We start from the raw sequence: 13,932 nt of genomic DNA, 5'->3' as shown, positions 1-13,932 counted from the left end.
CTAATTAAAATCAGACCTTATGATTATTATAAATCATGGGTTGATAAAATATGAAAACATTTGAAATTTCTCAATTTGTGTATCCAAAGTAAAATTATATCAGTTGAAATAATTTCACAAGATAATAATAACAATAATAATTTGGGAGGCTAATCATCCTTACTTGCTGCTGAGAAGCTGAATTGCAAAGGACGCGGAGGCAACATGGTCGAGCCGCAGGCATGTAAAGGCGCATTTGGCAGCCACTACACGACTCATGTATGACCATGGAGCACAGCCAGAGATCGAAAGTGTTTGATTTTTAGGGGGAGGGAGGAAAACTAAAGGGCCTGGAGAAAAAAAACTAAGGTTAAGGGTTTTTTCTCAATAATTTGATGCTCTAAGTTCTTAATTTTTGGTTTTGTGAAATGTTTAAAATCAAATTTCATTGAAATAATGACGGACAAAATAAAATCAAATTCCAAACTGCTTCGTTGTGAGGTTTGTACATACTCTGTGATGTGGCTGTACATTGTAGTTCATCGTGAAGAAACATATGAGGTTGAGATTGAAACAGGAAAAAATTTCACAAATGTTTTTAATATCCAATATTACATCGAATACAACTTGCTACTGCTGTGTCTTACTATAAAAACCAAAACGTTACATTTTGTTTATTTACATCTTTCAAATCATATTTACATATTTTTGATACATTTTTATGGATATGAGTCCTAGTGCAATAAAATCAATCGATAATGAACGGTTGGTTTAACAATGCCCGTAGATGGTAATATTAACAGGTACCAAAACGTTTTTAAATTATCTCGCAAATAGAGCCATGTGTGAAATTTAAAAACAGTCAATGCCTTGAAAATGAGGAAATGTGTGAATTATTTTGTAATGCATTACAGCATACAAACTCACATTTGTGAAATGAAAAGAACTATCTGTTAAATAAAATGCAACGAATGTAATCGTTACATTTCATTTGACAGATACATGTAGTTCTTTTTATTTCTCAAATTTGAATTTGTAGAATGAAAATATGAAAAGCATCTTGAAAATACAGTATTGATTGAGTGTGCATTTTAGTCACATTTCTCACAATGTTTAGCGTCGTTATTTACAATGTAGATGTTGATGCACCATTTGTAGATACCAAAAAATCCAACATGTTATTAGAAGTATCTAGGCGCTAAAAATAAACAAGCAAACAACAGGTCACAAGTCATGTAACTCTGCAATTACAAGATGGTTTTATTTACATATCTTATACACTTCGACTGATCTTTCTTGACTTTCTCCAGACCAGTTTTGCCCATAAAAACCTACTCTTTAAAGGCACGTACGATCATTTGCATTTATCTTCAAAGTAACTGACCGAATTATTATCAAAAATTGACACGGATTAAAGATTGTACAAGTAGTGTCGCTAAAACACCTGTTGACATCGTTCCGTCTGGCTTGCTGTCGTTTAGAAGAAATCAAGAAATTCAGGTGGTTTTCAATTATCAGTCAGTTGATTCATATTTGGAATAAAGAGCTCTATTGGCGAAATCGGTCGTGTTCCGTGATCAAAACATTGTGCATGGCTTTCACAGTTTTTTGAAAACTGTAATATCCACTCAGCTGAAACTTGCGGGTTAGGTTTGATTTTTAGTGCTGTTTTTAATGGATACGAACAAAATGCATGCAGAGCAAATTGTATGTCTGATTACATCATATCTTTGCGGCGATGTGCAGTCACAGGTTGATGAATCCATCGAAGCCACTTGCAACTGAACCTGTACAACTCTGACATTCACATTCCTGAACCAACTCCACAAGTTTGTCCACTTTCTGTGAGGTGCTATCCATAACACAATCCAGCGGTATCTGCAAACAAAGCACGGTTGCTTTCAGATCAAGTTGCGACTTGCTAATCGGCGGGTAAAAAAGTAGCCAAAAAGGCTTTCGAAATCAAGAATTCGTACTACACTGCGAACAGATGATCTTCATCAAAGATGAATTATTTTTATTTCACTTAAAAGGTGGAGTTTAAAGAGAAAGGAATACATATATACACTGCAATGAAATAAAGAGGGCGTCCTTCAAGGAAAATGGACATATAACTTCTTTAGGCGTTGCCTTTTGAAGCTACCTGCAGATTTCCTTATCATACTTTAAAACTGTGTGGCTTTTTGTTTGTTTCAGCCGATGTGGTCACCGTATTATCGTTTTTTAATTTCCATTCTTGATTTACCTTTTGCCACGTAGCCCTTGATGGTTTGCAGCAGCTGCAATATTGGAGCTGTGAGTTAGTCTCTGTTGGCATAGTGCGGGGAACACTGTAGCTGTAACACTGACCAAGGCATACCTGTATGGAAACAGAGAGCTGCTAGTTAAGGCCAATTAAAGTTTCTCGTGCGTTTTTTTTTTGGAGAGGGGAAAAAAGAAAGAGGAGGCCTTTTTTTTTCTTAAGATGGCGGATTTTCCCAGAGGGAGGATGGATTCTTCCATTTTAAGATTCTTTTGCTGACACTGTTTGCCTAAAGGAGACATCACCAGATTTGAACTTGCATACATTATAGTTACAATTTTGCTGGAAATTAATTTTTAAAAGACAAAATATGATCTAAAAAACAAGGAGGCGGGCGGTAAAAAAGGATGCTGACGGGAACGAGAGACTTGTTTATTTATTTATTTACTTGGCCTAATCAACCACGCTCGTAAACCACTCAGCAAAAGAATTTTCCTGCTTTAATAGGATAGGCCCCATTTTCTGGAGAGGGAATTCAATTGGCTTTTCACCTTCACTGAAGATTCTGAGCGAGGGAGGGGGAACAAGGAGCGCCGGTAATGGGCCTTGAGCGCGCTCAAAGGGAGGGGGCGTGCCCTCTAGCCTACCCTCTTCGCAGGCGTTAAGAAATGTTCTTTCACCTTATTTGCAATTTTCTTGGACGTGCACCCATCGTGACTGATAACCTGTTGTATTCCTTGGGCTTCACACCACGCTGACTTGTCTGGGAATAGCGGTAATCTGTCCACCGCTTGTCCACTGTTATGACCACCACGACCACCAGGCCTTGCTTGTACGGCGTCCGTAGCAATAGCCAAGAATGCCACACTAACGATGATGAAGTGCATCAGGATGTTACTTGATGCCATGTTGGATTTCTCGTTGAAGTCCTGTAAGAAACTATTATAAGTAAAAAGAACACATTTGGCTAACCGCGGCTAGGTATAGTGATGACCATGAATGGGTAACAATTAAGCTCGCACCTTGATCATGCCGTTGGCCCCATGGTTTAGCCTAATGCAGTATTAAAATGTGATTGTATCGAAATAATGGCTAAATGTCATTCCTCCACCGAAAGTTAAAGAAGTTATACGCCCCACAAGTCTCGTACATGACGCATGTCATACTTGCAACTGTGTTGCGGTTGTTGACAGTTTACATTAGGGTTAATGCAAACTGTCATCGGGTTAGACTGGTCCACTAATGGGGCGGATCCAAGAGAGCTGCCAAGAGGCGGGGTATAATCAGGCGTTTCCTGTGTCTTCCTCGGTGCACGATTTTCCTCTTTTTTTTTGTGGCCCAAGAGGTGGTAAATCTGCCACTATGGTCAACTGAAGAAATTTAATGATCTATTTTACCGAAGAATCATTTTTTTCGTCGCTTATTTTGCCGTTGCTTCAACATGCCAAGCGCTGCTATACCGAACTCGTTAGAAGTGCTTAGATCTCGTCAAATGGTAACCCAGCCTTGATCATAAGATGATTACAGACAAGGTCGATAAGAGAACAAGTGATTTGTAGAGCTGCATCAGTTATAAATGTAGTTGCAAACGACTACCATATTTCACGGAAGTTATAATTATAGCCCCGAGCATTCTAACAGTCTTGGCTAGACTGAAACTTCATTACTGACCCCAAAGTCAAGTGTATTGTAATGCCCACCCATCGGCATATTTTACGTCAGAAACATTGTGGTGAGTGTGGTGGTTTGGGGAATAACAGAACCCTCCCAGTGCGGAACTTGTTTTGATTTAGAACCTTGGTTTTGGAGAGAGTTGCGGTCTTGGATTTGGTCCAACTATCATGATTCACGTGATCAGACCAGTACAACACGTTCATCCAAATCAGCAAAGAGAAATTCAGTCACAGCCTGCTGAGTGCAAAAGCCCCACACAAAACGTGAGTCTGAAAATACCCCACTCCCCTCAAATCGTTCAATACAAGGAAATTCGTTCCCGGAACAGAAAATGTTTACATTACACGATTGTCGGACAGGAACTGATATTTTACGACTTCCATGATTACAAATTCGAAAACCACGACTCCTATAAATTCACTTCTCCCACTTGGGAAATAAAGTAAAACCCTTAACATAAATCTCTTTGTTGGTGCATTTGTGCTTGTGAGGCATGTGTTTTGTTATAATAACATGGAGGTGATAAGTGTTTTCTAGAGGGTCATTAGGACAAGTGGATTTGAACCGTGTGGGAAGGGGGCGGACTGTACACCATGGTTAATGATTGATATTATTAGCCGCTCGCATGGGCTTAAATTAAGGTGTTTATAATATAGGATCATTTGCGTTTCTTGTAGTTTGTTCCTTTCCAATAATAACACCACCCAAAATCCAAAACGAAAAGTTAATGTTCAAAACATAACCTGTTGAATCAGTTCAGTATGGATATACATGAAGTAGGCCTAGCCTACACTTTACGAGAAAACAGTGAAACTATGTGCAACTTTAGTTATAGATCACGAAATACGATTTCGTCTATAACTCTGTTTTCAAAAATGACAATAATTCAGTAGGTTATATACTTTCGGGATAGATACAAATGATCCTATTGCCTTGAACTCTGCTTGTCAATGGTTTAATTGCTGCTGATGTCCGTGCTGTTGGTATGAATATCTATGTGTTTTCAATGTTCAGTGCATTATGTACGAGTATGTTATTTAGATCAATTCAATAAGCAAAACATTGGACAGAAGTTTGCTTTTTCGTGATTCAAGTTTAAAGGGACATTTACGTCATGGAATGCGCACAACTGGTCAACAAAAACGCGTTTTAAAGGAAATGATGTTTACTGGAAAGAGCATGTAAAAACAGGATATAAATGTCCACACACCCATCCTTTAAAAACTGGCTGTTTTGTGTTATTCTTGCGATGGCGCGTGATGATCTCGAGAACGAATTTCGGGTCAAAATTTTGACTCTGAAAAATCAAGCTGTTGGGTGCTGGTCGTGACTCGAGTCGCACGCATACTCCTTTGAAAAAAAATCTCAAAACCGCGTGCGTGTTCATCGGTATAGTGAATATATTGACTTATTTGGTTGAAAAACTACCATTGTTTTAGATTAATCAAATTACCGCAGCTATTTTCGGCACCAGTCTGTTGCTGTCACCGCGCCGAGATGGAGTTCCAGGAGTTATTTACGGCTGGAAATACGTATAGGCTATTTTCTCGGGAACGGTAAGACACAGTTTCCTTTCGACTAGACCTTTGAATTTGAAATAGGATAAGTAGGCAATCCAAACCTAGAATTTTCGGGGATTGCAGGCCGTAATGCCCCTTTAAGTGGCCCATTTAAGTTGGCCCATTGAAGGACTTGTAATAACAGCAGCATAATTTTGGAATTATAGGTGTTTTACATGAATCTTTCACAGCATGAACACGGCGAGTTGAACTGCCCAAGCTGCGCTCAGAGAGTAATGTTTTAAACAAGATATTGAGCTGCAATATCCTATCTCCATGAACACAAATGACACATCTGCAGACTACAAATTAACCTTTTGAAAAGGTTAGAAGAGCTCAATAACTATTCTGAATGACTGTCAGAGGGTTTCTTTGTTGTTTGAATTTAGTTACAATGAATGTACTAAAGATATACTCATGCCTATCCAAGTGATACTAAAACTATCACCCCCTGACGCCGCCTATATTAACGCATGAGGTCTATTGTCAATTAAGCTGGGTTGACACCTTTAATTTTATGTGAAAAAAAAACCATATCCTTTTTGAAGCTGTTTTCTAAAGATTTAGTTATTTTCAGAGGTGCATCTTCTGGTTTGTGTTCATATGTTAACTGCTCAGGTAATATATACACATATACTGTGGATTAGATCGTAAATAATACTTCTATACGTGTGTACATCTTTGTGAACCACGTTGTTTTGTGTAGCCTAATGAAATATGATCAAATTATGAAAAATTCATTTCGTAAAAGTCGAGTGGCATCATAAATTTCTCTCAACATAAATCACCATGCATTCTGTATACAAACATAAACAAAGTTGCCTTTAAAGGTGCTAAACTACCACACCATGACTTTTTTATATCAAGAAAGTTTGTCAAAAGTATGACAAACAATCTTCTGTGATTTTAGATATGTTGCCTATTTCCTGTGTAATTTTCTTTAACTTTTTATAATGTACTGGTATGTTTGTGTGTGTGTGGTGGGTGTGTGTGTGTGTGTGTGTGTTAAGGACCCCGACGGAAATAAGCCGTCTTATAAACAGCTTTTTGGATTATCCTTGGCTTTGTTTTTATATGTATTTGTATTGTCATTTCTATGTACCACTGTATGTTTGTTTGTATTTGCCAAAATAAATAAATAAAATAAAAAAACAATTACCAGTACAATGTACTTGATTTGTCAGATACAAAATTAATTTTTGAGAGCAAAAACAGTGCTTTCTTTTCTGAGCCGCTTGCTCATAAGTCCATCAATGTTGTGGTATTTATGACGATGTGTATTTGGTCAGGGCAAACGCCCGGTAAACCAGCTTGTCACCTTGCTCTTAAATCAGCCGACACCAAGCCACCTTTGTAGCGTAAAAGTTACCGCGCCTAGAAAAACATCAGGTTCAGCCCAAATTGATCGTTTGTCATGTAAATGTTGGTCGTAAGCTTCTCTGAAAGCCAAACTTGCACTGTAGTATCCCATGTACATGCGAGTTGATTCATTATTAGACACGTACTCATTCCCTGAATGTAAGTGAATCGCTCTGTCGATCATTTGACATTTTGTGAACAGTAATGTTAGTCGAAAATCATGAACAAACTTCGTTGAAAGATTACTGCTTGTTTTATATTTTTACTATAAAAACGTCCCATCAGGAACGATTTTGCCAGCCATTTTTAAAAAAGTTTTATGGAGTTCCTAAAATAACTGCCTTATTATATCCATTTTTTTATTTATCTTTTGTGGGGATTTTTGTTTTTAATCCACCAATCCCTTCAAAGTGCAAAAGTGAACGTTTGGCGAACGTTCACCTTCCCCTTAGCCCACGGCACTCCTATATCGCTCAGCCGACCCGTATCGACACATAGTTCCGTTGAGTTTCCTTATGACATTTTTTTGGGGATCATTTTTGGGCCGTTATGTTTTTGTTTCAGCACACGCTGCGTGACACAATTCAGATTTCATGATATGAAGGTGCGGCAATGTCAAGTAGGCTGTCATAACAGTTTGAATGCTTGCATCGGATGTATCAACCACTTTTTCTTAGTGTAAATTACTCTGTCTGTTAACCCAAGTGACCCAAATCGACACGTGGTTCCGTTAAGTTTACATTCACATTGCTTTTTGTTCGTTTGCGTGATGTAGGCATACGTTGGTGTGACTTTATGTCAAGTTAGCTGTCATAACAATTTATGTAATTTGGTATGAGGAGCGAACACTCGGATTAAAAAAAACGGTGCTCTTCAAAGTCCTTGGTCATCTTGTTCAAATGACCCTAATCGACACAGGAAACCATTTGTTTGTGATGTTGATGTAGGTACGGTGTGTATACATCTGATGTGAAGGAGCGGCTATAAAGTACAGGATGAGTCAAAAAGAAAGTGACCTAATGAGAGAAAACATATTTAAAAATATGTGGCTCACTCCATGTAATAAAATAACATAGGGATGAAGTACATATATTATTGACTAATAGCTGTGAACATTTCACGTAATTTGCGTACTATGTTCACAAGTTATGTCCATTACAACATAGCATGAACAACTTCAGCTGTCCACCAATGATCATTTACCGTTCAAATACAAAGAAACAAGGACGTTTTCCTGCCTTTAAGAATGAATGAAAATTTGCACTAAAAAAACCCGACGGAAATCCATATAAGTATTTCAGAAAAAAATAATCATATTCAAAACACAAAATCTAACAGTAACACTTAAGTAATGTTTCAGTCTTCAAAAAAGTCCCATTTGTATCTGAAAGGCTATGTGCAAGCGCAATCTCTGGTTCTCACTCAGCTCAATAGCTTCAAATGGCATTCCATGGACAGCTGTAAAAATAGATTGTTTTAGTAAAATATGCATAACTTTTCATATTGCATGGATCGATTTCAGTAATTCCTTTTGTGAAGTGAGTGTAAGAAAATGTTGGTTTAATATATGCTTAGTTGGTGTGCTGAATTTAATTGCTTTTTAAGAAGAGAAAAAGCCAGGTCACTTTTTTTTTATACTCCCCGTACATAAAGCTGACACTTTAATAACAGGTGAATAAGGCCTATATGTTTCGATATTATATAACCCATTGAAATTGCATTTTGGCTAATCTCGTTTAATATGCTTATCCGTTTGTGACCAACATCTGAAGGAAGCATATAACCTGTAAAATAGATGTGGGTTTTTAACATCTGCAGTGTTTGAGGTCATGAGTCCGCTCACGTCAAACTAACCAGAGGAACATTAAAGGTAACATAATGTAACTACGATTTACAGGAATTTCACACCTTACTTGTTAAGACAAATAAATAAAATTATTATATATAAATAAGAAGTCCGGAAGACAAAACCACAAACCTTTTGTGTTGTTTGGATTTGGTCAACCGCTTCGATCCGCCTGTCTCGTCGGGTGTTGCGTACTCCCAGTGCTAGCGAAATACCAACCACCTCCACCAACGCCTTGTGCCTGAAATAATTCTTGCACACCTGAACAACCAAAGTTATACCGTCAGGGTGTGTATATTGTTATACCGGCTCCACATCCGCACGGAAAACTATTTCCTTAACGAAGCAAGTGTGACGAAAGAGCAAACATCCCATAAATAACGAGAAGATCTTGGGAAGATTACGAGACATTGATATAGGAATGTTTATCTGTCTGATTTACCGTATAGGTGAGGATTTTTTCATTTAATCGTAGGACACGACCCCAAGCACCGTGCCTGCGATTCGTCAAGTGTCGATAACCCAATAAAAACGTCTTTATGTATAAATATTAAATTTATTCATCTTGTAATGCAAGTTCTCCGGCGTGGTTTTCAATTACTCCATTTTCGCACATCATTAATCTTATTCACCCTGATTTTTCTTGATCCCATCCCCAGCCCAGTTCCCAGTATTTATTTGCACAGTCATGCACGGTCGGCCGAGAAGATAAACTGTCTGGTCTATACAGAAGAAAAAAAAACTTAAACGAATTCTTTGATGTAAACATCGAGTTGGTTTAAAAACTGTGTGATTTCTTTTAAACTCAATAGAAATTATGTCGTGAGTTGAACTCATACGAACTTCACACAAAATAATATGCTCTTTTTATAATCATCAAATTATATTTTAGTAAGTTGCCTCTTGAAATCGGTCCAATAGCCAAGCCTTATATTTTGTAATTGGGAGATAAAAGGGTGCGGTAAGGGTTTTTATTTAAACGGACCACGAAATAAAATTTTGTTTATAGTCAATCATTGAAAATGCACCTTTGTGTCCCATTTAACCACATTTTAAATTTTTTGTTTTGCCATTTTCAAAGGTAGTTTGATGCCCTTATGGTTTTTACGCTAATGCGAATTGCCATTTATAGGCCTATAAGCAAAAGTGTGATGTCGTTTTCAGAAACCTCAATGTTACAGCTACTTCAAAACCAAAAGTTGCCAGAATTTGGGATGTTTTGTTGCCGTAAATGTTTCTTTTCTTTGGTGATGCGTTGTGTCAGTACATGGCAGTAAGCAAATAAGCAACCCTTTCTCGCAAATGTTTTCGATGAGAAACTTGTTGGGTTAACAATTTGAACAGAACCCCCCCCCCCCCCCCCCCCTAAACTGAACCGTGACCTCCTAAAGTGCCCTCAATTGTCAGGAAAAACATGTACATTTTGTTTTAATATTTACAGAAGTGCACTTGTCAATAAAAGTTAACCCAAAGGGATGTCATATAGTTTTTATACATTTAAGAAGAGTAGAACGTTCAACAAAATATGTTCCGAATTAAGATGGCATGAACTGTTTAATCGCGTACATTATTTTAATACCAATTCGGCAATCAAGGCATATCTAAAGTATTTATTAATGTGTTAAAAAAACGGCAGTGGTCCCAGATTATATTAGCGTAAACGTCACTCGCATGCATAGCCTTATGGGACATTTCGATTTCAATTTCAATTTAAACACAATTATGTCTTTTTGGTGACAAAATTGAAAAGTATTGAACAAGATATAAAGGCCACTAGAGGTGGCAAAACCTTGAAATCAGAGCCTGTATCAGGCATGCCATTATATACAAAAACAGATCCGTGGGTAGGCCAAAACACTTTCAGTGGACACAAACAAAAATACACAGGCATTCTGGTATCGAGCCGGGAGCATAGTTCGATGAACGTGGAGGTTTTATAAATCACCCATCAACTCATACTGTTGAGACCATTAAATGATAATGACGGATGGATTTGCTCCTCTATAAGTGTACGCGGACTCATGAATTACAAGTGATGATGTTTTTCATGCACGTTTTGGTAATGGCTACTTATTCGTAGGGCAACGCGATTGGAGGACTGCTGGTTTGCAAATGATTTGAGGTATGGTACGTGAACGCACTGATCGCTGAAAGGAAAACGTTGTAACATTGACGCTTGTCGCAGACTGATTGTACTATTATTGATGTTACGTAGATTACAAACGGGTTAGCATTTTGTCAATGTTGGTCAACTACCTACTGCCTACAATATTGAGCAAATTCTTCCCAAAAGTTGGTCAATAATTACGGTACATGCACGAATTAACAAACAATTAGGTTAAACTTCTTACCAATAACATTGCCCAACAGTGTTTAACCCAACTTTTTTGTTAGTGTAGCATATATAGTCCTATTATGCAGTATGTCCCAAAAAAGTGTAAATCTGACTATTTTTTCAATAACTATACAAAACCATGAGGTCAATTTTGGATATTGTTGGTTGTGCAGATACTCTTAAGCATTGGCCTCATCCCCAGAGTTTCATTTAATTTCAGTCACGCATCACTACACAATTATTATCAAATGATCACCACACAATTTTTGACACTGTGACTAAGTTCCTTGCCTTATCAATTTCAGTGCTGTGTTAAGTAAGCTGTGTGAAATTCTTCATATTGTGAAAAGGGCTGCAGTTGGGATTGGAATCATTTGCCTGGCTTTACAGTATCAGTCGTCAAGGCAATACCTCAGTTTAATGCTCAAGGGCAAATGATTCCAATCCCAAACAGCCTGTTTTTAACAACATGCAGAATTTTACACAGTATGTGCCAAAAATGAAGATCAGCTATATAGCAATTAAGCAGAGTGTATATTAATGTATGTTTCGCTTGTTCAAACTGTACTGTCACTGAAACTCTAAACACTGAAAATTCACCAATAACAAATAACAGTTTCTTGGCTCCAGCAAATTCTTTCCCGCAGCAAATTTTATGTAAAATACAGCTAAGTTTACATTCCTTTTGAGACTTGTATCCTTAATATATGCATGCCTGAGACTGCAGTGTATCCCTGAGGTTATTGTCCTGCATCACAGCTGAAGGTGATGACACACCTAAGGGTTTGTGAGTTATCTGAACTTGCCCCCCATGCTCCTTGACCGACATTAAAGACAACACCGACAAGGTCTATCGTACACCAGGGAGCGATACAATGTCAGGACCACCCCAAACTGATTGGAAATCTTGTCAATTGAATTTGTAATGGCCACCGGGAGTGATAACTGCGATAATGTAGTACTTGCTCCAGCTTCTTAGAACCGATTTTAAATTGTGAGTATGCAACTGCTTGCCATGAGTTGTAATCGTCGGCGTATATCCTTTCGAGATATATTTCTTATAAAACGTTCTGATAGTGGTGGAGTACATCTTTAGCAAGCACTGTTTATATGTATAACTAAATCTCGCTGGACATTCACGTGCCATTCCTACCTTATATCACATATTCAGCAAAGATTTTGACCGGAATAGAGAGATCCTTCTTCATCAACTTTGATATAGTAAGGAGGATTTGCTTAATCCCTGATAATAATTAGTTTCAAATCATTTCTTCCGGTATATTGGCTATATATACGACTTACCGTTATATTTTGGGTCGGAAAAAAAGGAAATTAAATTCAACAATAGGCCTAATATATTATTGTCATAAGAACACGGCACATGTGAATCATGCATGTCTGTGAGTGTCATCTTGTATGTCACTGACTAATTCTGAATAACTGTAAACTACAGACTGCAGTATCCTTTTCCAGAACTTTTACTTTTGTTTCACCGTGGAGGTGGGAATACCTCCATGGTTCCGTGACCAGCAGGTAATTCAAAACAGTTTCATTCTTGAAGTTATTAACGATGTGACCTACACGAATGCTGTCAATTCAATCGTGACACATGGATTTATAGGACCAATCAGCAGTTATACGTGAATCAAGAAAAAAATGGGGTTTTACTCACGTGAAACAGTTTCACCACGTCCAGTTACCGTACTTTTTATGCCGTCACCATCCGCTGATCAGTACATGTCGATGTGCTTGAACTACTCCATACCACCAGAACAAATTGCTGTAATTTAGAGCTTAAGGCGCGATCGATAGCCGGGTTATTCTACTGACCGCCAACCCCCTAGTGTAAGCTACCGTTACAAAAACACCGCTTGACAAACCGCAGGCTTGCACTGTTCCCGAGTCGCGCTCTTTGTACCATAAAAGCTTTCGAGTTGAATACCGGTGGAAGTGCGTATACGTACGTGGTGTAATTACGATATGCAGTTTAATACCGCAAGTCTTGTTACAGTTTAACTGTGACAAGACTTTCATACGACAGTGTTGTAAGATTGAATTCCTTTTGGTAAATTGAATTCGTTGTGTAACGTTGTACCACTTAATTGTGTCCTATTTCGTTTGATAATAATCTTCAATGCCGAAACTCAAATCTGATATTCATCATACCAAAGAATACAAGTTTGGAGTTTCGTTTGTAATGCAGTGTTTCTCAGCACAAAATACACAATGCCGGATACAGAAATTAAGTGTGAGGCTGAATCTCACTTTTACTTGCAGTAGGTCTTTTCAGTAAATCTATCACCACATAGCGAAATGTAATAAAACCCATGCGAGCGAGGTTTATAGCGAGTGAGTTGCCGGGACAAATGTCAGAATGTTGCGTAGTGTAAATTGAAGAAGACACTGTCTACTCTACGTGTATGCTTGTACATGCAGGGTTAATTGCGCATGATCAGTGAAAGACAATGTCATTAATCACAATTGCTCAAACATAATTTTAAATTCTAACAGGGTTTTTCGTGTTATAATAACTCGGGCCGAATATCTTGTAATTCTCAATGTCTAATTAAAGTTATTAAAAACGTTTTTGTCCTCGTGACGTTTAGATTCATGGCTAGCTTATCTGTGTGAAATTGTGTCATCTCAAATCTAATTCGAAACGAAAAAAAGATAACATGCCTTACATTGCACCTTCAATGTATCTTCAGGGGTGGGACCCTTTAGTCCACAATCAGGAGTATTCATGATGACTGGAACTCATCAAGCTATTGGCGGTTCAGCAACCTCTTGCGGTCAGTAATGTTACCACAACCATATGCCACAATCGACCCAACAGATCCGGATGCCAACTCAGTACAACGACAAAAAGTCAAGTGAGTCTTTTGATGCTCTGTTATTAAGGATGACAGACGCATCCGCACCGTTATGTATCGCTGAT

General features: G+C 37.9%; 1 protein-coding gene across 1 annotated transcript; it reads right to left on the bottom strand.

Moving 5' to 3' along the window:
* Positions 1–560: 560 nt before the first annotated feature.
* LOC119746404 (neuroblastoma suppressor of tumorigenicity 1-like) lies at positions 561–13,457 on the bottom strand. Its single transcript, XM_038223325.1, has 4 exons — positions 12,667–13,457; positions 2,902–3,160; positions 2,225–2,338; positions 561–1,857 (listed from the first exon to the last, which is right to left on the bottom strand). The coding sequence occupies exons 2-4, from the start codon at positions 3,127–3,129 to the stop codon at positions 1,726–1,728; spliced, it is 474 nt and encodes a 157-aa protein (XP_038079253.1). The 5' UTR covers positions 3,130–3,160; positions 12,667–13,457; the 3' UTR covers positions 561–1,725.
* Positions 13,458–13,932: the final 475 nt, after the last annotated feature.

This window comes from Patiria miniata, unplaced genomic scaffold, assembly GCF_015706575.1.
Source record: "Patiria miniata isolate m_02_andy unplaced genomic scaffold, ASM1570657v1 HiC_scaffold_7, whole genome shotgun sequence".
In the NCBI taxonomy this organism is placed as follows: Eukaryota; Metazoa; Echinodermata; class Asteroidea; order Valvatida; family Asterinidae; genus Patiria; species Patiria miniata.
This window is presented reverse-complemented; position numbering and strand designations above follow the sequence as displayed.

What these genes read in the sequence shown, in the direction of transcription:
- LOC119746404 (XM_038223325.1), bottom strand. Translation starts at nt 3,129, where the DNA reads ATGGCATCAAGTAACATCCTGATGCACTTCATCATCGTTAGTGTGGCA. An exon ending in CCAAGAAAATTGCAAATAAG is followed by an intron (nt 2,339 to 2,901) that starts GTGAAAGAACAT and finishes GTTTCCATACAG; the next exon opens with GTATGCCTTGGTCAGTGTTA. An exon ending in CAAGGGCTACGTGGCAAAAG is followed by an intron (nt 1,858 to 2,224) that starts GTAAATCAAGAA and finishes CTTTGTTTGCAG; the next exon opens with ATACCGCTGGATTGTGTTAT.